Below are 26,691 nucleotides of genomic sequence, written 5' to 3' on the forward strand. Positions count from 1 at the left end.
AAGTGATGCTCTTTGTACCAAAATATTTAATGAATATGCTGTTAAAATAAAACCAACAAAAGGAATAGTAATACAATTTTACTGGTTTATATTTCAATTCATAAAGTTGACACACTGGAACTACCCTAGCACAATGTCCACGCACCTAGTTTTAGATGGGCTTACAGCTGTTTCGGTAACTGAACAAGAAAGACACAAAGCGGTGGAGGGTGTGGTGGGGGGGGGTTGCCGCTTGTCACCTCCCTTATCACAGATGACCTCAGCAAGCGCTAGGCCAGCCACCGGGAAAAGAGATACAAAACAAGGCAAGTATCTTTATACACAGACCAGTGCCTCTCAGAACAGCTACCTGCGCCCTGCGTGCAGACACGAGGCCCCCGGAGCCAGCCTGTCAGCATACCGCTATATAAATTAAAAGACTAGGTTATTTATTTATTTATTTTTTTAAAGGTGCTAAAACCTCCATTCCATAGTTTTGAAGGGAGAACCTGCAGTCCATCTGAACAGCAAGGTCTGCACCCAGCCACACTGGGGAGGGACACGGGCCAGCAGGACGGGGCCTCGGCACGCACATCCCGCACATGCGTTTACACAAACACACACACACAGTGCAGTGTCTTTCTCGCTTGTATGACCTGTTGTGCAAAAACACTAGGAACCTTTTAGTCAAGGAACATTTCCCAGCTCTTGTGAGGGCAGGGAGGAAGGGAAACCTGACAAACCCGGAGTGAGATCAAGTGCCCAGATATCCACATAATTACCTTGTGCAGATCAATCTTGGTCTGGGATTTAAACACTGTCAGTTGGGCGCACTGGGAAAAGATATTTATATATATATATATACACACACACACACACACACACACACACACACACACGACACATGAAGCAAAATAAGATTTGTCCATGTTATGATTAATCCTGCCTCACGTCGGTCAAGCCACCCAGCCCAGCCCCGTGAAGTTTTGGCAGCTAACACTAAAGAACAACAGGAACTACGAGAGTTGCATAGAATTGATCAGAAACGTGAATAATGCCAAGCCCCAAACCTGTGCATCGTGTAGTTTAACAAAACTAGGTGGCTGCAACTACAACCAGGAAACCCTCCTACTGAAAACAAAGTGCTTCTCCATGTCTACCTGGAGGACCCTATGCTGGCACTGAAGTAGAGAACTGAGTTACTGATCCCTGCACCCCCCCCCCCCCCCCCCCAATACATATAATACGTATATTTAAAAAAAAAAAAAGATTAAAGGTTTAGAAAAAAACCCAAAAGCCTGAAGGATCCCCAAAACTCTGACAATGTCAACTCAGCCCTTGGGCTGGGTGAGGTCGTGACCCCCGCCAGGGAGAGAGGCCTGGGAGCTCACACCGAGGATGGCTTCCCAGAGCGCGTCCAGAGCGTCATTCAGCCAGCAGGCCTGTTAGCGTCAGTAGTCAGGGGAGCCTTACCCCAGAGGCTGCCTGCATCACGAGCTCTGGTCCAATGACCTACCAACATGCTTCTATGGATCTGACTTAGATACATCCTGGTCCTGGGACACGTCACAGAATCACACATCTGGCCAAAGAAGGCAACAAAAGGTGTTGTGTTTTCTGAAGGTGTCTGGAGGCAGCCGCTTCACTCAGCAAGTCTCTTTCCCTTGAACCCCCGTTGCCGTCTTTATGGAGCTCAGTGTTCGGTTAAACCATGTCTTCTTGGCAGCCTGTACCTCATTTAGGGCAAGGCCTAAATGGTGCTCCAGGTCCTGCAAGAGGAACAATGCACATGAGCGTGCTGGGCTCCAGTGTGAATGGCAATGCCTCCCCAGAGCTGAGTCAACACAAGACTTCAGCCTATTTACTCTTGAGAGGCCTCTGGAAATTCCCCAGTTTCCAACTGGCATGGAAGTATCTGGGATCCCTAGGGTTCTGGAATCTTTCCTAGTGAAGACCTCTCCATTTCTTGCCTAGTGTATTTATTAAAACAACCTCCTAACTGAGTGCCTCCCTCTCCTGTCCACCTATTACACACCAGACAGACAGGGCTAGCACTCCGGTTAAGACCACGTCATTAATTTCCAGCAAAGACCTTTAAAGTCTAGACTCCCAGGCAAGGCATTTGAGGGGTTCCATGATCTGGACCCAGAGACTGTCTGCCAGCTCAGTACCCACCTCCACCCCTAGCTTCCTGACACTCCTTCTAGGGCAGGCCCACTCCTCCCTCTGCTGCTCAGCATGCCGCTCCCTCCACCAGCAATGCTCACTGTTCTTTCGCTTCTGCAGCTGCAACCCTTGTTCATTCTTTGACCACAGCTCACATACTGCTGCCTTGGTGGTGCTTTTCCTGATTGTCCTGGACAGTCACACAAGCCATGTCTTAGCTTTGCAACCCCAGCACCTAGAACAGGGCCTGGCAAAGAGCAGATGCCCAGTGAATGTGTGCGATGTGGGAGACCAGGCCCTAAACTTCAGTCCTTAACTCGGTCCCTTCCACAAACGGTGCTTAGGACCCCCTTGCGCTCCGTAAGGGTGCTTGTGGAACTCGCCACGCAGGATAAAGATGACCAAAGTCAGCCCCGATTTCTTCATCAGGAATGGAGGCTCAGATCCATCAGGTAACACGTCCAAAGTCACAAAGCTAGTTAAGTGATAGGAGCTGGGACTAAGAGGTGGCATTTAGGAAGTCCTTAGACACTGTGCTGCGAGCCCTTTCTGTGCTTTATCTTATTTAGTCTTCAAAGCAAACTATCAGATAGGGGCCCTTATCACCTCCATTTGCAGATGAGGAACCTGAAGTGTAAGGAGGTCATGTACAAACCCAAGGTCACAGGTTTTGGTGGTGCAGCGGTGATTTCCAAGCATGTCTCCGCTCCACCAAAAAGATTCCAAGCTTGATGGACAATTCTCATTATGAGAAAGTCTAATTCATGAAGGCCAAATACTAATTAAACATCCACTGGTAAATAACAAGCAATGGGCTTCTTCCTATAAGGATTATGGTCAAAGTTTAAAAGGGAAAAAACCCCCAAACCACAGAGACCATTTCTGGGGTCCGCAGCCCACACAGGGGCCGGGCGTGGGGCCGGGCAGTTACCTGGATCTTACACTCGGCCTCCACCAACTGCAGCTTGGTCTGCGCCAGCTCCAGTTCCATCTCTCTCAGCTGGTTCTTGAGTGTCTCCTTCTCTTCATCTGTGTCCTCATCTAAAACTTCCTTAGCTGAGCTCATGCCCTTTATGCGACCTTCTTTGTTGAAAAATCCCCGGCAGCGCTCACAGTCATCCACTTTTTGCTGAAAGTGAATGTCAGACGTGAACAGGCGAAGAAGAGAAGTGGCCCCGTAGGAAGGTGTGGGCACCTCCTTTTTGGGGAGCCAAGAGGTGGCTTCTGGGTCGAGCACTATAGCTCCCGAAAAACTCTGTTCTCTTTGCAAACTGGCAGATACCCTAGTGCAAAAGCCACGTAGTATCCTACACTAAAATCAGTAAGAACATTCTTATATCTTTGGTCATCTCACTTCCAAGGAACCTTCGTTAAAAAAATGAAGATGGAGTGACTTAAAGATTTATATACAAAGATTTTCACTGCAGAATCAGAGACAGAAAAATAATGGGGGTATAAATTATCCAACCACCATGAGAAGTTAAATATATACTGGGCTGTATCTATACAAGGAAGTATGTAGGCAGCCTCTACAAAGTGAGGAATTTTTCATAACATGGTAAAATGGTTAAATGCTGCGGGAACAAGGGCACAGGAATGTCTGTAAAGCATGGTGACAAATATATACCACGTTTCATTAAAATAAGATGTCCCTGACTGGGAGAAACCTCATTTCACATTCCTCTAAGAAAATATTCTGCCAATTAAACCACTTTATTTATTTTAATTTTGAGAGAGAGAGAGGAAGAGACAGAATCCCAAGGAGGCTTCACCCCCAGCGTGGAGCCCGACATGTTGCTCACCACGGGGCTCGATCTCACGACCCTGAGATCTAGACCTGAGCCAAAATCAAGAGTTGGATGCCTGACCGACTGAGCCATCCAGGTGCCCCCAGTTAAACCACTTTAGAAGGCCATCAGTTATAAAACATGTCCCAATTTCAGAGAGGTAAATGTGGAAAAAAACGCGTATCTTAGAATGAATAGCATTTTAGATGTTAAAATAAACACCGAATGAGCACTGAAAGAACATACACCGTGTTAATGATGGTGATATTATCTACAGGTAATATAAGGGTTTGTTTTCTTACTCTTATTTTCCAAGTTTTCTCCAATGAGCATTGCTAGTTTTATAATCAGGTAATAAATTACATTTAAAAAACCAACACTGCTAGTTAAACACCACTTAGGATGGAGGCCAGGTGCCATCTTCCTCCAGGTAAAACGGTGATGTGTGTGATTAGGGCCATGAGCACAGAATTCGCTCATCTTCCTGTCCACTGAGCTATTAAATATGTTAGCAAAGCATCTTTCAGTAAGTCACTCATCTTGGAAAAATTGGATGAGTGCTCTAATACAGGTAACAGCTTAAAGCAAGCAGGCACCAGGCGCCTGGGTGGCTTAGACAGTGAAGCGTCTGCCTTTGGCTCAGGATGTGACCTCAGGGTGCTGGGATCCAGCCCCACATCGGGGAGCCTGCTTCTCCCTCTGCCCCTCCCCCACTGCTCATGTGCATGCTCTCTCGCTCTCTCAAATAAAATCTTTTAAAAAAATAAAAAATTAAAAAAAGAAAGCACCAAGTTACAAAAACCCCTGAATTGGCAACAAAAACATTAAAAAATTAAAGCCCTCATTGGATTTGGATCCATTATACCAGAAGGAATTGAGCTCAGAGGGGGAGTTGAGTGTCCTCATTTTACAGAACGTGAGGAGTGACAAATGACACCACAGGGTCCTGACCTCTGCACTGGACCTGGAGCCAAACTCCTGCTGGCAGGCTTCCTTCACCTGTGGCACTGCAGTGACCACCTGCTCCACTGACATCTGCAAATCTCGGGTCACTTTTTGTTTCAGTCACATCATCCAGAGGATGTTATGTGAGGAAAAGGGCATTCGTATTTTGAGATCTAAAACCAGAGTTCTTGGGTTGCGTCTGCCCTCCCGTCCAGAGGAAACCGGCATGGAGCCAGGCCATGACGGGCCCCTCATCAGGTACTCACAAGCTTCTCTCACTTTTGAAATCGAAGTAAACCACGCCCTCCTGAAATCTGTGGTGCTGAGCAAAGCACAGCGAACTAGGTGGTACAGAACAGAATCTCTCTGGTAAAGGAAAACTTACCCGAATTTTCTCAATTTCCACTTTATTAGCTGTCTGCTGCTTTTCCAATCTTTCACTCAACTGAGAACAAATCTAAAGAAACAGACATAAAGTGACAATCTCTTGAGTAATGTCATCACGTGCAGAATCTGGGCTTGGGAGGAATTCTACAGCGGAAGCCGGACAGGCCGAGGGGAAGGAAGAGCGGGCGCCAAGGGGCTCGGGGGGGGGGGGGGGGGGGGGGGGGGGGGAGGAGGTCGGGGCAGGAGATCGGGCAGGAAGACAGGCAGGAGGTCGGGCTGTGCCACCTCCACATCCACTGGCCTAGGATGTGAGGAACCTGTCAGCGCCGCCACACTCAATGGCCGACGGTTTACAGACACTTGACAGACTCTCAAGTCAGCACGAGATCCGAGTTTAGGAAAGAACAGGACCAGCTTCGTTATGTTCTTAAAACTCAACCCGCCAGGGAGAGAAGTGGTTCCACAGCATGTGACCACACGTGAACATGAGGCCGCAAGGGCAGGGTGGCTTTCATTTCTTAAATGCCTGTTTATAAATGCTGGGCAATATGCCTGGCTCTCTACAGACCTGATCTTGCAGAATCCTCATGACAGTTCTCTGGGACAGTGGCCATTTCTCTTGTGTCAGCGCTGAGGAACAGTGAGGTCACTTGCCCAGTGAAGTCACCAGTCAGTGCAGGCAGCAGGCGGGTGTGGAGGGGACGCATTCAGCCAGACAAGCAGGGCTTCCAGAATACATGGCCCACTCACAGGGTGCTCAGACTCACCTGCTTGTAGTCACCAATGATAGAACTGTTTTTTCTAATCTCAGATTCTGCTTTGTCAAGTTCCCGACGACACATTTCTTTTAACTATATACATTAAAAAAAAGGAAAAGTGAATGTTTTAAGGAAAATATAAAGCTCTGGCACCAACTGCCTCGTTCTGGGCTTTCCAAAAAGTACCTGACTACTCTGGAAGGGCTGTACTTCACCTACCTGGTCTCAATGCCAGGAGAGGGAGAGAAAAGTCAAAATTCCCCAAAAGCTCAAACCCCATTTTGGAGTGGGGCTTTGGCTAAAGTTCCTCCCTGCCTGTGAACCTGAGCTGAGGAGGTAGCACAGACCCAAGGATTAAAGCTCATCAGAGGGCTACTGTGTCTTCCGTACAGACAGTGCCTCGTCGCCTCTCACCTCAGGCAGTCCTGCCAGAGACCAGAGAGCGTCACCATTACGGAGAACCACGGGGGCAAGAGGAACTTCCTGCAGGCTGCGCAGCAAAGTGATTGTGGAGAGCTGGCTCAAGAGAGGCCTTTCAGAGTCTGCTCTTTGGAGGGGGGGGGTGCCAGTGGAGAGGTAGGGGAAGAGCCAGACATTATAAGATGGCTGCTTTTCTTCTGCAGAAATGCTAACTCTCTTTGTCACATTCAGTTGCTGACACAGGAATTTCTCTTGTCCCAAGGAAGGACGGGCTCTGCCCCAGTGTCTCCTCCCGTGCTCTAATTATTAGTAACTATTATGCTTTACACAGTAAGTAGAAAAAGCCTTCGGAGAGGAACTGAAGCCAGCTGTCTGTGGTCCCCCAACGCCAACAGGGAGCTGCCAGCTGGACTGTGATCTTGGGCACTGACCGGACACGGAGGCGCGTGGGCAGGGCGCCCCCCCCCGCCCCTTTACCTGCGCAGACTCGTCTTCCAGCCGTCTCTTCTCTTCTTCAGCATCGATCAACTTCTGTTTGGTCATCAGCAGCTCCTTATTGAGGGCATCTGCCTTCTCTTCAGCCTGAAACATGTAAGAGATGCCATCACAGAACAAGAATTGAGAACCGGATGGGATGTGAATTGCTCAGGACAATCCTCTTTTACCGTGACAGGGAAAGTGAGCCAGAGAGGGGAAGACATGCCAGAGATCAGACTCTGGACTGACGCAGAAGTGCCTGGCCCGGTCTTCTGCACAGACATTGTGCGGGGCAGGGGTTAGGAGCTCAGCCTTTGGCATCAGACAGCCTGGGCTCAACCCCCGTTGTTCTCTGACCATGTGCCACTGGGACAAGTCACTGAGAACCTTTCTGAGCTTCGGGCTTGTCATCTGAGGGATAAGGCACATGAAGGACTCAGCACAGCACCTAGCAGATGGTAAACACTCAATAAAAGGTAGCAGTCATGATCACTAATAGTAGTAATAAATCCTGGTTTTCTTCCCCGAGACTCTCAGTATTTCCTCTGCTTCCTCAAAAAAGGTCTACATTTCATTCTCGTCACTTGATAAAGGAGGCTGCCTTTCCTGGCACTTGCTGACCCGTGATCTGAAATGGCCCCCTCCACTCCAGTTCTTTTTGAAAACATTCAAAGGTCTGGTGGGAAGATCTGTGGGTCCAAGTGAAAATGATACACCTGTGCCTGACGCAGGAATCCCTGACACTGGACATTCCAAGGATAACCAAAGAGGAGCGTGTCAGAGGGCAGCCACAGAAATGGGGCAGAAGCTCCTGGTCCCACAGCATTAGATATAGAGGGTCTTTGCTGGCTCCTTATACACAGCCCCCTTTTTAACAATGAATGGAGGTGGATTCCCTGAAATTAAACGGCGTTTCTGATGTCACGTAGCTGAAGAGGTGTCACAGAGCCCCCGCACTTTCTACCACACCACACTTTCTCTGAAGTATCTTCTTTGGGAGGAACAGGAGCCGCAGTCCTGGGGACTTACATGGAGAACTGAGAATGGCTTGATAACACAACCTCAAAAGGCCATTAATTATGGCAAGCTGCACATGTGTGCAGTTAAGTGGGGTCTTAAGAGTTAGGGCCTGTCCTGTCCGGGCCGTGGCCTGTCAGCTCCTTCTCTAGCTCAAACCCAAGAATCAGTGAAAGGAAATGAGAACCAAACAACAGAGAAAATAACTAGTAAGGAGAACTAAGTCCTGTTACAGATTGGTTTTACTTCAATCTGTGGAGCAACCTGTTACCTTTCTCCTTTCTCCCCTGGACTCCGTTACCATTTTCTGAGCAGTGCTCTAGAGCCTGGAGCACACACGTATGTTCTCTCACTCAGCACTACTACCATGGTAGTGATTCTGAGAAGTGTGAAACAGCCAGGTTATGAACTGGGTCTTTGAAGTCAAGTCTTCCCTGCCCACCCTGGTTCCCCTCAAGTTCTCACAACGCACATAGCAGAGCTATAATCTGCAACCAGGTGGCATGACATGAAGCCCAGTGTTTGTGCCACCTCTCAAAGAGTTGATGACTCTCAGTGCTGTGTGAAAGGGAGGTGCACAGAAGCTACTGGACTGGCCTAACCAGCGCCCCCTCAGGGTACCACACTCCCTGCACTCTGTCTGCATGAGCATATGAAGAGGGAGCATCTGGAGATAATAAAGACAAATCCAGACTTCCACTTCTTGTCAGGAAGGACTATAACAGGGACCAGATTTACCCCCCCACTGTAAACAAAAAACTGGACAAAGTTGATGAAACTACTGTTTTCAGACAATACATGCAGAACTGTGGTTCCTGGGAGAAAGAAGACAAATAAGATGAGTCCCACTATCACCCTGGGTTTCTACCTAGAGGCACATTCTGGACCAAGAAGGAGGGTGAAGGATTCCAAACAGAGCATGTCTCAAAAGGTCAAGGAGGCAGAGTTAAGGGACCAGGGATGCTGAGGTGGTTGGGAGCTGGGGGACAGAGGCCTGGAGATAAGAGAGCTCTGGAATAGCTAATATGGCAATAGAGGAGATAAACCGAAAACATGAAAATACCCAGTTAAACCAAAGAAGACAGAGGGGTGCCTGCCTGGCTCAGTCAGAAAAGTGTGAAACTCTTGATCTCAGGGCTGTGATTTCAAGCCCCATGTTGGGTGTAGAGATTACTTAAAAAAAAAAAAAAAAATCTTTAGGGATGCATGGGTGGCTCAGTCGGTTAAGCGGCTGCCTTCGGCTCAGGTCATGAACCCAGGGTCCTGGGATCGAGTTCCGCATCGGGCTCCTTGCTCAGCGGGGAGCCTGCTTCTCCCTCTGTCTGCTTCTCCCTCTGCCTGCTGTACCCCCTGCTTATGCTGACAAAATCTTAAAAAAAAAAAAAAAATCTTTCAACCAAAGGAGGCAGAAAAGAAGAAAGAAAAAGCAAATGCAACAGAGAACAATAAACAAGGTGGCAGACTTAAATCTACTATATAAGTAATTACATTAAGTGTAACTGGTCTAAACATTTCAATTAAAAGGAGGAGATTATCAGACTGAGTAAAATAAGCAAGACCCAACTATATGCTGGCTACAAAAAACAGTTTTAAATATAAAGACACAGATATATTAAAGGTCAAAGGATGGAAAAGGATGTATACCAGGCAATACCATGAAAGTTGGAGTGACTATTAATATCAAAGTAGATTTCAGAGCAGAGTATTACTAGGGACAAAGAGGGACATTTCATAACAATAAAAGACTTGCTCCATTGAGGAGGAGTAATAATCTGAAATGTGTAAGTTCAAATTATAGGAAACAAAAACTAACATAATTGAAAGGTGAAATAAATACACAGGTAGAGACTTCCTCACTGTCCTCTCAGTTAGTGAAAGAACAAGTAGAGAGGGAAAACCAGTATGTTCATGGAAGATTTCAATAATCAATAATACTCGGTCGCCTGGGTGGCTCAGTCAGTTAAGCATCTGCCTTCGGCTCAGGTCATGATCCCAGGGTCCTGGGACATGGTCCCACGTCGGGCTCCCTGCTCAGCGGGGAGTCTGCTTCTCCCTCTGACCCTCCCCCATCTTGTGCTCTCTGAAATAAATGAAATCTTTAAAAAAAAAAAAAAAACTCAACCAACTTGACCAAACTGACATTTATAGAATGTTGCACCCACAACAATAGAACACACACATTTTCCACTTGTAAATGGACATGTGGGGCATGCACCCAAATAGATAAGGTAGGCCCTAAAACAAGCATAAATATGTTTTAAAAGGATTAAAATCAGAAAGGATATGTACTCTGATCACAACTGAATTAAATTAGAAATTAAAAATGGAAAAATTTCTGGATGGCTCAGTCAGGCTTCGGCTCAGGTTGTGATCAGAGGTCCTGGGACTGGGCCTCGCGGCCTGCTCCCCGACCCTCCCCTCTGCTTGTCCCTGCTTTCTCAAATAGATAATGAAATCTAAAAAAAAGAAAGAAAAAGGAAGGGAGGGAGGAAGATCGATTTCTGGGAAAAATCCCTAATAGTTGAAAATTAAACAATACACTAGTGACTAATCAATTCACAGGTCAAAGAAAAAACAGTAAGAACTGAATGAAAATAAAAACATATCAGAATGTGTGGAATACAGCTGAAAGAGTGCTTCAGGGAGATTTATAACTTTAAATGCTTATTTTAGAAAAACAGGGTCTAGAACTAAAAAGACTAGCTAGAAAAAGAGCAGGGGTGTCTGGGTGGCTCAGTCGATTAAGTGTCGAACTCTTAATTTCAGTTCAGGTCATGATCTTGGGGTCATGGGATCGAGCCCTGAGTCTAGTCCAGGCTCTGCGCTCAGTGGGGAGTCGGCCTGAGATTCTCTCTCTCTCCTTCTGCCCCTCCCCCTGCGTGTGCACCCACTCTTTCTCTTCTCTCTAAAATACATAATCTTAAAAAAAAGATCAGCTAGGAAAAGGAGCAAATTAAACCAAAAATGAAGTTAGGAAAAAAATAACAAAAAGCAGAAATCAATGCAACAAAGAAAAAAATCAAACCAAAAACTGGGTTTTGAAGAAACCAACACACCTGATAAATTCCTAGTCAGATTAAGGAAAAAGGAGAAAAGACACAAATTACTCTTAATCAGGAATGAAAGAACATCTCAACAGATCCTATAAACATTAAAAGAGTAAGGAAATAACAATGATTTTATATCAACACCTTTGACAATAAAATGATTAAGTTATCAGAAAGACAATTATAAAAATAGACACAAGAATTAGAAAATTTTCATTATCTGGAAATAAACTGAATTCATAATTAAATAATTTCCTAAGAAAATTCCAGGCCCACATGGCATCACTAGGGAATCAAAGATTTAATTAAGGAATAATCCTACACAAATTCCTTAAGAAAACAGGAGGGGACACTTCCCAGTTCATTTTAGAAGGCCATCATTACCCTGATACCAAAACAAGACAAAACATTATGGAAACTCCAGACAAATACTCCTCATGAACACAAAAAGTTTAATTAAAAATCTTAAGAAAAAAAAGGAAACCCCAAGTTTCCTAGGGATGCAAAGGTTGGTTTACACTGAAAATTCAAATTACATCACCATAGTCACAGAATTAGGAGAAATAGCAAATAATCATCTCAACAGATGCAGGAAGAGCATCTGACAAAATTCAACACCCATTCATGACAAAAACTCAACAAACAGGAAGAAAGGAGAACTTCTTCAACCTGATCTACGAAAACCCTCCAGGTGATGCCTGGAACAAAGCAGTGATGCCCACTCTTCCCATTCAACATTGTCCTGAAGATCCTGGTGGGTGCAAGGAGGCTGAGAAAAGAAAAAGGCATAAAGACTTGAAAGGAAGTAAACTGTCTTTATTCAGAGATGAAATGACTGTGTACGTGGAAAATCCTAAATAGTAAACAAAAAAGCTACTAGAACTGTAAGTGAATTCAGTGGGGTCATAGGACAGAAGGTCATGTAATCAATTTTATTTCTAGTGACTAGCAATAAACAATTGGAAAACGCCCTTAGGAAAACAATATCCTTTACAATAAATTAAAAAAATGTGCAAGCTTTGTTAACTGAAAACTAAAAAACAATGCTGAAATTGAAAAAGACACAAATAAATGAAAATTATAACCTATTCATGGGTTGGAAAGTCCAATTATTATTCAGATGATAACTCTCCCCAAGCTGATTTACAGGTTCAATGCCACCCCACTCAAAATCCCAGTCTTTTATTTCTAGAAGCTGACAAACTGATCCTAGTGCTTATGTGGAAATGTAAATGACAGAATAGCCAAACTGTTTTTTAAAAAGAACAATAAAGTTAGAGGACTCCATGACCTGATTTTCAGATTGTAAAGCTATAGTAATTAAGACTATGGTGTTAGCATGAGGATACACATATAGATCAATGGAGCAGGTATGGAATTGAGGAGACCATCCATACAATTGATTTTTGATAAAGAAGCCAAAGTAATTCATTCAGTAAAGGTTTGCAAGCTGCTCAAGGTGACAGATCTAGTGTGCGGTGTAGCCAGACTGTAAATCTCGGCAGGTGGGCTCCTGAGTGCTTCCCTCACTTTGATTACACTCAGTGTAGACGATGTGCCAGAGGGGCTCAGGTATGGTCCGGCTGGCCCTGTGCCAGGGACCCTGTGCAATGTTAGGTCTGGGCAGGACTCCCGTTTCATAGAGGAGACAGCATGGCTGGGCTCACCCGGGGACTCCATGGCTAACTAGCAATCTCGCCTGTAACAAAAGTGACATAAAACAACCACCGAAAATTCAAAGAGTGTTCTGGAAACCTGGTAAGGCACACACCAGAGTTTTACTCTGGGATGCAAAAAGGGAAAAGCTGAAAATAATGAATTTCTTTCAAAAACCTGACTGAGGGGGCAGCGTGGTGGCTCAGGTCATCATCTCCAGGTCCTGGGATCAAGCCCTGCAGCAGGGACTCTCCTTGTCCCTCTCCCTCTACTCGTGCACTCTCTCAAAAAAACCCCCCCAAAACCTAAGTCCCTGAAGGCTGAAAACAAACCAAAAAAAGGGGTGAGAGGACCCCATGCCCCTCACTTCAGAACCTAGCTGATTTTCAGTGATGATTCTAAAGGAACAAGAGAAGACAGACTTGGCAAGGGACTCCATGTCTAGCGTGGAGAAGGTCTGTCTTCTCAGCACTGTAGTAGCCGGCTGGAGGAAGGGACCCCAGTTTGAAGTTCCTGAGCCCTAACGGCAGTAGGGGGCCCTGCTCCTTTGAGCCAAGTTAGGAGTGTAAGCTCTGGTGTCAGGCCATTTGGGTTTCAATCTGAAATGTCACGCTATGCCTCAGTTTCCTCATGAGTAAAACAGGGATCATACTGTATCCCTGACACAACATGGGCTGTTTTGAGGACCAAAGCACTTAGAGCAATGCCTAGAACTTGGTAAGTGCTTAGGAAACATTTGCTTGTTATGTGTCACTATATATGTTTTTGATGTAGTTATGACACCAAATCGTAGCTTCTTGTTCCATATTTATTTTGGAGACAGCATGGCATCGTAGACAAGTCTGGGGCATTCCAATCAGATGGGCCTGGGTTAGATTCCTGGCTCTGTTTCCTCCACGGTGCCTCCATCTCTCTCTGAATCTCAAGTTTCGTGATTGTTACAAGAATCCTTGTCTGTTGGGGGGGCTCATGTAACTCTCCTCACGAGGCTGAGGCAAGGGTAAGAGACGCCAGATGTCAGCAAAGTGCTCGTCACAGTGCTGGCCACACAGGCCACCAACAAATGGGAGTTCACATCATTCTGACTATTCCTCATTCCTGGTATGGGGAATGGTAAAGAACCTAGCTCTTTACTGTCTCAGGATATGACAACTTGAGAAAAGGTTTACACCACTTAGGAGCAGACTCCAACAGGGGAACATCAGTGTGATGGCTGGGCCTGGCAGGTGACTATGCAGCAGCTCAAACTAAACAATCCACCCGGGATCTTAGCTCAAGTGGCCTCTTCATACAATTTTTTTGAACACAAAGCTCCTATCCGGGACCCATTTTCTTTTCTTTGTCTTTTTCACCTCCTTGCTGCATGATGCCCAGCTGCCATGGGGCCGGCCACCTGAGGTGCGCGCTGTGGCCTGGCTTCAGTAGTGGCTGCTCAGCGCCAGCTGCCTCCCTCCACGCGCTGGGCAGAAAGGCCCCAACAAGGAGGGGGCCATTCCTCCAGCGCTCCTACAAAGAACAGAAGGCAGGCTGGGAATCTGCACTAGAAGGTGGGGACTCAAACCTGAGGGCCAGACTGTGGTAAATCATGAAGCAGTCAGGGCTCCAGGTTCCGGTTACTGAGGGCTAATGACCTCGAAACTGCCCCCCAAAACTGGAAAAAGCAACCTTCCCAGTCACCTGCAGCCATGTGTAGCTGACAAGCAAGGGGAAGGAACACTGCCTGAGCTGGCTGTGTTTGGCGGTGCTTTTCACATTCACCAAGTCATGGCAGTCTCCCCGTACCCTGGGACAGAGCTGATACTCCACCTTCCCACTTTTTGCTCTACTTGAAAGGAGAGTGGTATTAGAATACAGGTCTATTCGGAGTGCCTGGGTGGTGCAGTCAGTTAAGCGTCCAACTCTTGGTTTTGGCTCAGGTGGTGATCTCAGGGTCGCTCTCCTTCCCTCTCCCTCTACCCTTCCTCCCACCTCCACCAACCCCCGCACTATCTCAAATAAGATCTTTTTTTTTTTCAAATAAATAAATCTTAAAAAAAAAAAACAAAACAGGTCTGCTCAAAACTGTTTACTCTACAACTCTATTTCTAAAGAAAATAAAAACTGGTAGATACTGCCATCTTGCTCTCTTCATCTGACGTGTGAACCACTTTGAGAATCTAACTGAAGTACAGACTTTCAAAGATATACAGAACACAGTATTTTCATACACATTTGGTGGATGTCAAGGACCTTATGAAGTTCATAGATCTTATGGGGTTCAACATATCATGTAAGTCCCCTGTAAACCCTCAACAGCCTGAGCCTCTCTCTAGAACCTTAGGAAACCAATGAACAGAACAGTAATCTTAGGAGCCTGACAGGGAAATATGAGTCAGATGTTGGCAAACTACAGTCCAACGTGCCAAATCCAGCCTCTACCTATTCTTGTAAATAAAGTTTTATTGGAACATAGCCACGCTCATTCCTTTACTTATTGTCTACGGCTACTTCTGTGCCAATGGCAGAGTTTAATGTTGCAACAGAGACCATATGGCCCACAAAGCCTAAAATATTTACTATCCATCCCTTCAGAGAAAAAGTTTGCCAACTTCTGACCCAAACAATGAATGAAAGACCACACTATTTCAAAGGGAGGCTTGTAGTATAGAAAATGGACAAATACCCTGCCAGGAAAGCCATCATCTTGAACTTTTTAAGATTAGGGGAAGCAAAGAGAAAACATCTGCCAACTGAAACTACTGGTGAAATCACAAGCTGCTGAGGCACTGACAATTAGCAATGCTTATTCAACAAGCACCTAATATGCAGGATAACAAAATCTCTTCTTAGGGAAGATAAGTAAAGGATAATGATTAAATGCTACTGTCAATTGTCGGAACATAAGAATTAGTCAAAAAAGCCTGTCATCAAACACTGGTGGAAAAGGAGTTCAGGGACGGCCTGCGTAACAAGAGAAGAGTGTGGGAGGCAGGGCTTACCGGAAAACCCCTGAAGGAAAGGAGGGAAGCTAGAGTGACACAAGCAAGTGGTTCTGCAAGAGGGACACTTCACAGGTGACACACTGGGACAAGAGACACTACAATTCAAGGACTGGATTTGATAAAGGGAGAAGCTGAGAGTTTCAAAATAATCCATCCCTTTGGCCACGTCAGACTCACGTTATCCAGGTCCTTCCGCAGCGCAATCTTGCTGGTCACCAGCTCATGGGCTAAGTCATCATTTTCCTGTTCCAACCTCATGTTGGCTTCTTGTAGACGCCGGTTCTCCCGCTGAAGGGTAGAAAGAAACCAGTTACAGACATGAAAAAATCAGATGGCGATGACAATTTCTCAGGGTTAACCCTCAAAACTCATTTCTGAGTCCTATGGAAATCATGGGAGGAGTGGCTGGTCCTAAAATGCTAGCAAGCAACAATTTCTTCTTTTCTATCTCTGATGAGAAATACTTAACTGGTCCCAGTGACCTTGTCAAGCAGCTACTTCTGATTAACCGTGACAAAAGGCCACTGAAGTGTGACAATCTAGGCAGCTGGTTTAAAGCACAACAGATCTTATGTTCTCTTTGCAAATTCAAACTGAAACTTGAACCTAGAAACAGTGGATCTGAATTTAAATTTAAAAGAACTCAGCAAAGCCAGTTACAGGCATGATTATAGGAAATGAAAGCGCTTCCCATCGACCCAGGCCATAAGCAAACGAACCTCAAATCGCTCGATAGGGTCTTCTTGTTGGGCCTGCTGTTCCCTCATGGTGTGATACTCTTTCTCATATTTTTTCAACTTCTTCTGACTAATCTGTAGGACAAATCACAGCACAAATTAAAAAGCATCAGCAAGTGGTAGCCGTCTTGGGGCCTGTGCTGGCCTGGGCATCTTCAGCCACCATGGACGTGATGGAGCCCCTCCAGCCTGAGCTCTGAGTCCTGCTGTCTCTAATCATCCCCCGCTTCCTCCACCATTTTATTTTGCACACACCAGCGCTGCTGCAAGATGCTTTCAGTCTGTGACCTCAGGATACCTCGACAAGATATGGTATTATCATCCTCATTTTATAGGCAACTTACTGGAGGCTTAAGGAGGTTATGTAATTTGACCAAGCTCACTCAGTTACAGACTGGCAGACCTGGGAGTGGAGCCCAGGCAGCTAAACTCCATGCAAAGTCCAAGCTGTACTCACCACACTACCCTACACTGACCACTTTCCCTCTCTACTAGCTCCTTCTGTGCTATCAAATAGACACAATTCTCTCTGCCCTTAAAAACACCATTCTACTGACCGTTCTACTTAGCTGCTCTTCTGCCCCATCCAACTACTGTCCTCTTGCTCTCAAGCTGCTTCTTGTCAGCCATGGCAAACCACAGGTGTATCCATTTCACTTCCGGTGCTTCATGGCCTCTTTAACCTCTCTAAATCAAGCTTCTGCTCTGACTACTCTACAGAAAGTACTCTCTTGAAAGTCACTACTAGTTTCTTTTTCACTCCATCCAGTGGGTCCGAACTCTCCCCAGCTAGACTTCAAAATTCCTGCCTTTCATTAACATGACCAAAGGACTCTTCTCCCCTCCAGGAAATCATCTCCCTTTATTCTCTCCTCTCTCCTTCTACCGAAACAGTACCCCCACCCTGCCGCGCCTGCAGGCTAGCCTCTTTTTTCCTTCCATCTAAACATAACCAAAGGCATCCCTTCAAGATGCAACTCTTACTCTTTTGATTCCTTCCTCTAAACCACTAACCCATTCCCTTTGGTATTTTTTAAATTACACTTTTAAATACTTTGAAATATAAGAAATAGAGAAGTGCTAAAATCAGTATGTGCAACATAACGACCGATTATAAAGCCAACACTCATTCCCTCCCAAGACTTTAACATAATCAGCAGGGCACGGCTGGCTCACAAATCTGACTTTCAGCCCCCCAGCTCTGGGTAATTAGGAATCTCAGAGCTGTGCCAGTCTGACTTCCTTATTTCATAGGCCAAGAAATGGAGACCTCGAAAGGGGATGGGACAGCCAGCCCCAAGTGTGCAGCATCTCCAGTCTCTTGTTCCAGGATTCCCTTTCCATCTCACTGGAGCTGCCTGTTTCTTCCCACTGACTCTCTGGACACTGCCCTTGTCAGATGTTTACAGGTCTGCCTCAATCAGAGCTTATTCCTGGAGTCTGACTACTGCCTGTGGGCAGGCAGCCAGGAACATAACCCTATGCCCTGGCTGCCGTCTTTAGAGAGATGCCCATAAACACTTGGGGTGAGGCCACAAGCTGGACAGTGACATCCCTAAAGCCAGATCTTCTGCAGTTGAAGGACAATGCTGGGGTAAATGTTTGTGTACATAAGTGATTCACAAAGAAAGCACCTAAGTAAAACACTGGTGTGATCAGTAAATTTATAAACAATCCTAACAGATCAATAGTAGAGGAACAGACAATAAATGAGGCCTGTGGGCAGCAAACACTCCCCCCCAGAGTTCTCTGCGCCCAGTCTGGGTAACTGACAAGGGAGCACAGTGGTTAGGAGGCCCCCCTAGTGCCTGATTTAAAAAAAAAAAAAAAAAAAAGAGTTGACACCAAATCCTACAAAACATTCTCATAAGTCTGCAAGATTCTTTAACTTCTCATTCTCATGCTGGAGTAAGGAAGAGCTAACATTTTTTTCCCCATAAACATACACTACAAAAAGCTCATTACAAAATAATTTCTTCTACATTTCCTTATCCCGTAAGATAAATGCCTTATTCTCCGAGCCAAAGGGTTGACTCTGCCTCAGCACTGTAACAGCATTATTATACACATTATTATACCTGAGAGATGCCAGACCCTTTACACATGCTATCTCATTTTGGTTCTGACATTTTCATGATGAGATACAGGCACTTCTTCATGTACTTCCCACATTTTCCAAATTTTCTCCCTTGAGTACGATTTATTTTTATAATTAATTGAACAAAATAGGGGCGCCTGGGTGGCTCAGTTGGTTAAAGCGGCTGCCTTCAGTTGCTCAGTAGGGAGTCTGCTTCTCCCTCTCCCTCTGCCCCTCCCCCTGCTCATGTTCTCTCTTTTGCTTGTTTTCTCTCTCTCAATTAATCTTTTAAAGAAGAAACAAAATAAATGCTTGTTTAAAAATAATTCTCATAATTATTCTAGACTTCTCTAAGACAGAGCTCTTCTTGCTCACTTCTCTCAATAGTGGTCCCCACCTGTGCTTCTGAGTCAGTCCTCAGGGGTCACCCCTTAGGACTAATACAAACAGACCTCCACCACCTTCCTCACTGGTCCAGAGTTCTGACTTCACCAGCTCTGGCTTGCTTTCCCATTTCTCCTCCTCATTTGTTCCTGGTCTCCCCCTCTCTTTACCCCCTTACCCCTTACCCCTCACCCCACCCCCACCACAGACAACAGATAAATAAAACCAACACAGCTTATAATGGGTTCACACCTGATCCTCACTTTTGGAGCATGGGCGGCTGTATACCAGAGCCAACTAGTCCAGGCTTCCTCTGAGGAATGGACCCCATGAAAAGGCAGATGCCTGATACCCAAATAGGGAACCAACAGGTACCAGCTGCAGAAGCCACAATTCCAGCCTCCTTATTAGGCTGCACCCCGGAGAAACCAGCACCTCTCAGCCTGTCTGTCCCATTATCAGTGCCTTCCCCAGGTCAGAACTCTCACTCATCATCGGCCCCTGCCCATGCACAAAGAGAGTGCCCACAAATGCTTGTTAAATTAATGAGAAAGGACCCCCTCTTCTCTGCATCAACCTATCTTCTGAACAGAAATGGCAACCACAGTGAACATACAGTGCAAGCCTGGTCCCCTGCCTGGACAACCCCACACTTGCTTCACTCCTATTCACCTTACAGATCTGAGCTCTAACGTCAGTTTAGTGTACCTTTCCCTGGCAACTTCTTCCCTCTATCAGGCCAGGTCTTCATTATATATTCTCATAACATCAAGTCAATTCCTTCAGGGCACCTGTCCAAGTTCACAATTATTTCTTTATGTGCTTACTTGATTGTCTGTCTTCCCACTGGGAAACAGGCCACATCTTGTTTTGCTTACCACATATCTCCAGTACCTAGCTCAATGCCTGGAACATAACTGGGACTCAATAATCAGATGCTGAACAAATCAAAGCCAGTGGCCTTCCTTTTAACCTAATAAGGATGCAGCAGGACATTTATCCAACAGTTGAGCAGTGTTCCTTGTGAGGCATTAGTGATACAAAGATGTATATAGAACACAATATGCAAGCTCCATAAAGGTAGGGACTTTTATTTACTATAAAATTCCTAATGCCTCGTAGACCGCAAGCATGAAAACGCTCAATGAATAGACAAAGTCCCCACTCTTAAAAGTCTAAGGTTCATTTGATCTCTTACTTATCCCAATAACATTTTAATTGAATTCAGGAAGCAGGGCAGCTATGGACTCAGCCCCAGAGTTCTGAAGCATACCCACTATTAGTGGACTCCTATAAGAAAGCTGGTAAAGCCACAGCTTCACACACACAGGTATTACTGCCCTCAAAGAAGCTTAGTTTTGAAATTTGTTCTGTTTAAATGTACTTTCAGGGAAAAAAACTCTAATATAATTTCCTGGGATGAGACTATGTTTGTAATTTAGGTAAAACCAATTTTATGTCCCACTGCAATTAGTACATTGTTTCTTAACACTGTTAGAGTACTATTTTGAAAGTCTCCTAAAAGCCGTGGTTCCCATAAAAGCACTGTCCCTGTAAAAGAGCACAGAAGCCAGGGCGCCTGGGTGGCTCAGTCAGTTGAGCGTCTGTCTTCGGCTCAGGTCCTGATCCCAGGGTCCTGGGATCGAGCCCCGTGTCGGGCTTCCTGCTTCAGTGGGGAGTCTGCTTCTCCCTCTGCCTCTGCTCCTCCCCCTGCCTTGTGCACCTGCACACTCTTGCACTGTCTCAAATAAATAAAATCTTAAAAAAAAAAAACAAAAGAGCACAGAAGCCAACTCTGCCTCAACCCTACACCAGAGTAAAGCATTCTGCACACCATTTCAGAGGACTCATGAGCTCCCAGAGGCCACCCATAGTCCCAAGTTAAGAAACCCTGAATCAGAGAGAAGATGGAGACTTGAACCATGCCAGTTTGATATTTTGGTAGAAGTATGTATTTAATCCCACCTCTTTCTCCGTCACTTGTCATTTATCTGTCACAGGAATTGGATAATGCTCTCTCTTAAAACATGTGCTACCTGCCCCAGGAGAGCTGGTACCTGATCTGATAAAGTGAGAGTGGCCACTGACATGGGTCGGGGGGAAGTGGGACAGTCTGTCATGGAGAGCTTGGGGCTTTGTAGGTGGACAAACCCAGGCCTGAGCTCTGGTTCTGCCACTGACTCATTCCGTCACTGAGGGTGAGCTGCCTTACCTCAGCCTCAGGTTCTTCGTCTAAGAAAATTCCAACAGTCCTATGAGGACTACTGTTAGGAGGATCACATGATATAAAACATATCAAGAGCTCAAAAGAGAGCCTAGTACATGAGGTCTTTTTAATTAAAAGGGTAGTTATTATGTGTTATTATTAACATCTACATTCTTGTCGTGACTCAGAGACAGAGTTACCTTCTGAACATGTGCTGCAAGTAATGAGCCATTTAAATAAGTCTATTTAACACAGGAGAGCAGGAAATAGGCTGTGGATAGGAAATGGGAGCTGATTTCCAAGCCTGGCTTAAGAACCTGTTGCAGGTGGGAATCCCCACTGGGCTAGAGTCACAGGTAGTCCAGGAAAGGCGGGAGGTTGAATGTTATTAGTAGCTCTACATGGCAGGGGTGAAGTATACTGTGCAGGTGAGTGGGTGGGTATGAAGATGTCTGGTACACTGAGGAAATCTTGAACCCAAAGTCCTCACTGCTAAATAAAGAAATCTGACACAAATCCATCTTCCTTTTCTAGAATGCTTATGGCAGGGACTTCACTTTTTAGTTACTGATTTAAAAACCTGAGAGTTACATTGGACTTTCAAGATAACAAGATACCTCTACACCTACTATTTTAATCCCCCAAACAACTGAGATCACCTCATTTTATTGATGGGGAACTGAGACCTAGATAGGTAAAGTGACATGTCGAAAGCCAAGGACCCAGTCCATTAGGTGGCAAGAGCAGCACAAGAACACAAATCTGGGGTAATTGTTTCTCATCCATCCCTGTAGTATTTTCAACACTGAGCACAGTTCTTGGCACATAAGAAAATCTACAAATGTTTGTTGCTGTGAATGGACTTAAGGAAAGTAGATGTCTGGGCAGAGGAGGTCAAACACGGTAGGCCAAATGAGCATGGATGATGATGATAATAATGGTCATCAATAGAACATCGGCTATTTTAAAGGCATCATCTGACTTCTCTCTCTACGACCCTGCCTTGTTAACCTACCTTGGGTCATGAGCAGAGGCAGAGCCAGGATGAGAGCCAAGGTCTGTGGGACTCCAAGGCCTGCACTCATAACCACTTGAAACAAATCAACATCCTATTTAATTTCTGAGCCCTTTTATTTAATTTGTACAAAGAGTTCAGGCTCAAACTCCCTCAAAGATCACTAAATAGAATTAGGCATTCTGGTTCTACCATCTGAGTATTTTTCTAAAATGCAAGTAGCAAATTAGTAGCAGAGAACCCAAACACAGATAAGAACCAAGAGAGACCAGCTTATTAAAATAAAATAAGAAGGTAGTGGGCACTGCTACCCTTGTGACAAGCAGCAAAAGTTAGAGTTCACTGCAGAGAAAATGAGCTCTCACTCCGAAGTTTCCTCATGAAATTCAATCTAAAAGGTAGAAAATAAGCACAGAGGTAAAACTAGAGCCTGGTCTAGTCATAAGGAAAACTGAACTTAGCTAAACTTAGCTACAACTGAGCTAAACTGACAGAGACTGAGCTTACCTGCCATTACAAGACAAACATCACCAAAAATAGAAGGAGCCCCTGTCCCATTGATTCAATCCCTCCTTTCCAGGATGGCACATTGATGGTAAGCACTGACTTTAGGAGTCTGAAATTCCTGGGATCTAACCCTAGCTCCATCACTTCCTAACTTTACACCTTTTGAGAGTTTTCTTCAATTCTCTAAGCTTCAGTATACGCATCTGTAAAATGACCTCATATGATCACTGTAAGGATTGAGTCACTATGTGCAGACACTAAGCAAGATTCTGTGAACACATTAAGAAGCAACACTGCAATCACAGAACTTAAAATCCTAACATACACTAATATACAAATGATCTGAGCAGAGAATGAAGTTCAAACTAATACTACTTTTAGCTCCTGAATAAAAATATCCCCCAAAGGCAAATATTCCCAAATGCCAGGGTTTTCTGTTTCTCCAAATAGCAAATGGTTAGGATTACATTAGTTTGGAGAAACTGCTATTTGGTTTCTGTAATATCTTTTTCTATAGGTAGTTTGAAGTCTTGCACATTCACTTTAAGTCTGAAAATAACACATCCCAAAGAAGCAATCAATGGTTCAGAAGATCCATTTCACCTCAGATAGGATTCCAGAGTGAAACGGTCAAGTTTTCACTCAGGTTTGTTCTAAGAAACCCACCGGCCATCTCTGTTATGGCTCCTACTTCTTCTGAACTAGCCTTACATATCTGATTTGCTCTCAAACATCTCAAAAAACCAGCTGCTCTCATATTTCTTGAATCAAAAAAATTTAAGACCTATGAATTAATTTTTTTCCCCATTTTCTCCCTTTAAACACAATGCATAGCCCAGTTATGAGTATGAAAGAGTTATGGAGCTCCTAGGACCATTGATGATCTCCTGGAACAATCTATTTAAAGTGAAATTCCTGGGGCGCCTGGCTGGTTCAGTTGGCAGAGCATGGGACTTTTGATCGTGGGGTTGTGGATTTGAGCCCCACAATGACTGTAGAGATTACTTAAAAAGAAAATCTTTTAAAAAAAAAAGTGAAATTCCTTTTAGATCTTCTATCAGAAGTGGAAATGATCTTTCTATCTCAAGACAATGACCCATAAAGGAAGAGCAACTCAATGGACGGCTCAATGAATTCTGATGTATGCTGTTAAATTTGAAATTAAGAGCAGGGGATCTAAGACTCTTTAAAAAGTAAACAAAATATTTCAGTTCCATAATAAAAGTAAGGAGCAAGAGCGAGAAGGGGAGAAGTAAAAAGACTGAAGAGAGAGAAATTAAGAAAGAGGCAAATAAAGATTGACAGAGAAAGATTTATAGAGAAAAGGAAGACACAGGCAGAGATGGGAATACAGAGCTTTTTGAGCAACATCCCCATCTGGTGGCCATTTCAGATATTGCCACACCTGACTTAATTCCTACTGCAATTGGGCAGTTAAGAGGCCACACAATGGTGTGGAAGGCTTTGGGAATGTGGAGTCAGAAGGCCTGAGTTCCACAAGGGCCCCCATCGCTGCCCAGCGAGGTCCAGTGGGTAAGTCCCTTGACTTCTATAAGCCTCAGCTGCCACACTTGACTTGCCCTGCATACCTCACAGGGTACTGAAGGGAAGAAAGGAGATATCCATAAAAACTACACAAATACCGGAAATTACAACATCAAAACTGTTAAAACACAACAGCAACAAAAGAAGGTAACTATTTCCTCAACTGGCATGTGAGGCAAAGTATTCCTAATTCCCACCCTAGTCAGGAAGTACAACTGAGAAAACCAAGCCACAATATTTAAGAAATTAAAAAATAATGGAACGGGATTTCATTGAGTTACAAAGCCAATGTTTCCTTTCTAAGTTCTACACCAGAAAGTTCAAAAGCTAGTTTCCAGGCCATTCATAAAGCAAGAATCCCCTTTTCCATGTCTAGAGGGGGCTCCAAACCCACAGATGATCATTTGTCCTTTCCTGCCAACGGAGGCCCTCCCACATGATGCAGTCCACATAATGCAGGGCTCATGACTGAGCCTGCTGATGAGTTTCCTTATTTTTGGGCTAGCAAATTATCACTGTGCCTGAGGTTCTTTGCCAATAATTGGCTCAACTACTGCCTATGTTTCTCTTAATAATTTTTGGCATTAATATACCTACCAGAGTACAAGTAACCATCCCTAACTACACTACATCCCACCTTTTAGCAGAACAATTTCATTCTCATGTCCTGTTCAATATGCAGGCTTTTCACACCGTGAATCAATTTTAAGAAAAATTACTAACTTTCTCACCCGAAACCATATGCAAGTAGGGGGAATCATCCAAAGTGTACCCCAGCCATGCAGAGTTCTCCAGGGCCAGAAGGAATTATGTATCTAAGCACAAAATATGTGTGCTGTGCAGCCTTGTCTACCTTAACTCCTTGAAAGCACAGGCATAAAAAAAAAAAGATATTAGACACCTCCAACCTGGACTATGGAAATAAAGGATCCATATATTATTAAAGTGTTTCAAGCTCCTGAAAACCCAAAAGGTAAAACCTTCAGCTGGAAGCTATTTTAAGCCTTTCCCAAAGCCACATTAACTCTCCAACTCTTCATAAGACAACACTTGGTAGAAACTCAGCAGCATATTCATTTAATTCACTCATTCAACTAATTTTTATATGTCAAGTCCTGTTCTTATGCTGGGGATCTGGCAATAAATGAGATCAAGTTTTCTCTGCTGCAGGCTTAGTTTGGGGAGGGGGCAGGCAGACAGTAATCCAATAAACATATAAGATAATGTTAAGTAACAATAAGTGATAGGAGGAAAGTAAGACAGGATAAAGAGATCAGGGTGTAAAGTGTTGAGGGAGCTACTATGGTGATTAGAGAAGTCCTCTCTGATGGCATGATATCTGAGCTTAAGACTCAATGAGGTGACTGTGACACCACGTGGACACCGAGAAGAACATGATGGGTGGAGAGACCAGCCAGTGAAGAGGCCTGAGGAGTGAACATGCTCAGCATGTTTGAGGACAGCAAGAAGGCCCGGTTGTCTGAAGTGGAAGGTGTAAGGGGGAAAAGGAGGAAGAGGTGAAATCAGAGAGATGGTCAGAGGTCAGACGGCATTGCACCTTGTAGGCCTAGGCAAAAACTCTTGAGTTTCATTCTGAGATAAGAAGCCATGAGAGTTTTAAGTAAGGGACAGATGGGATTAAAAAAGAAAACCATTGGGGCACCTGGGTGACAGTCCGTTGAGCATCTGACTCTTGGTTTCAGCTTAGGTCATGATCTCAGGGTCCTGGGATCAAGCCCAGCACGGTCACTGGGCTCCATGCTCAGTGGGGAGTCTGCTTCTCTCCCTCTGCCTCTCCCCACCGCTCTCTCTCAAGTGAATAAATCTTAAAAAAAAAAAAAAAAAAAAGAAAAAAGAGAAAGAAAACCACTGTGGAAATGGGAAGACATGGAGTCCACTGGAACACTCCAGAAGACAAGTGACAGTGATGGTTACACTAGGGTGTTAGTGAGAAGGGGCAAAAGCAATCAGATTCAGGGTGTACTGTGAAAACAGGGCTGGGATGGAGGACCAAGATGTGGTGTGAGAGAGAAAGAGGTATGGAGAATAAGTAAGGGTTTTGGCCTGAGCGGCCAGTTCCAGGAACTTAAAATGGGACACTGAAAAAGGAGATTTTGGAAGGGAAGAAATCAGCAACTAAGAGGCCTCCTCTTGTGTGAACCAGGCTGAAGTGGAAAGAATGACTCAGAGAACCGCAGAGTTCACCTGGTTCTGTGCTCTGTGCACAAACCCACCATCTGAAAATGTTTCTAAAAAGTGTGGATTTGATATCTGCTTGAAAAACCAGGGGGCGCCTGTGTGGCTCAGTTGGTTAAGCGTTGGCTTTTGGCTCAGGTCATGATCCCAGGGTCCTGGGATCAAGTTCCACGCTGGGCTCCCCACTTGGTGGGGAGCCTGCCTCTCCCTCTCCCACTTCCCCTGCTTGTGCTCTTTCTCAAATAAATAAAATCTTTAAAAAAAAAAAAAAGAAAGAAAAAAGAAAAACCAGAGAGGGAATAACCACAGTAAGAGCCATCATTTCTTGAATGCTTACTAATTACCAGGCATTATAGTAAGCACTGTACACAGTGTAGTTAATTCTCACACATGACAGCACTTAA

General features: G+C 44.8%; 1 protein-coding gene across 9 annotated transcripts in view; it reads right to left on the reverse strand.

The window, feature by feature from the left end:
• Positions 1-6: 6 nt before the first annotated feature.
• RABGAP1 (RAB GTPase activating protein 1) overlaps positions 7-26,691 on the reverse strand; it is a 156,967-nt gene continuing 130,282 nt past the window's right edge. For 7 of the 9 annotated variants that reach the window (XM_073905768.1, XM_025888529.2, XM_073905769.1 and 4 more), the window contains 7 exons: positions 16,340-16,432; positions 15,798-15,908; positions 6,920-7,024; positions 6,032-6,115; positions 5,263-5,334; positions 3,077-3,274; positions 7-1,748 (listed from right to left, as the gene is read on the reverse strand). In XM_073905768.1, coding sequence (XP_073761869.1) covers positions 1,626-1,748; positions 3,077-3,274; positions 5,263-5,334; positions 6,032-6,115; positions 6,920-7,024; positions 15,798-15,908; positions 16,340-16,432 — 786 coding nt within the window. In that variant the 3' untranslated portion in view covers positions 7-1,625. Of the gene's footprint in view, positions 1,749-2,246; positions 2,393-3,076; positions 3,275-5,262; positions 5,335-6,031; positions 6,116-6,919; positions 7,025-15,797; positions 15,909-16,339; positions 16,433-25,754; positions 25,892-26,691 lie in introns of those variants that run through there. The other 2 variants (XM_073905772.1, XR_012382200.1) reach the window with 2 other exon arrangements.

This window comes from Callorhinus ursinus, unplaced genomic scaffold (genome assembly GCF_003265705.2).
Source record: "Callorhinus ursinus isolate GAN/ISIS: 27379988/994484 unplaced genomic scaffold, GSC_fseal_2.0 scaffold24, whole genome shotgun sequence".
Taxonomy (NCBI): Eukaryota; Metazoa; Chordata; class Mammalia; order Carnivora; family Otariidae; genus Callorhinus; species Callorhinus ursinus.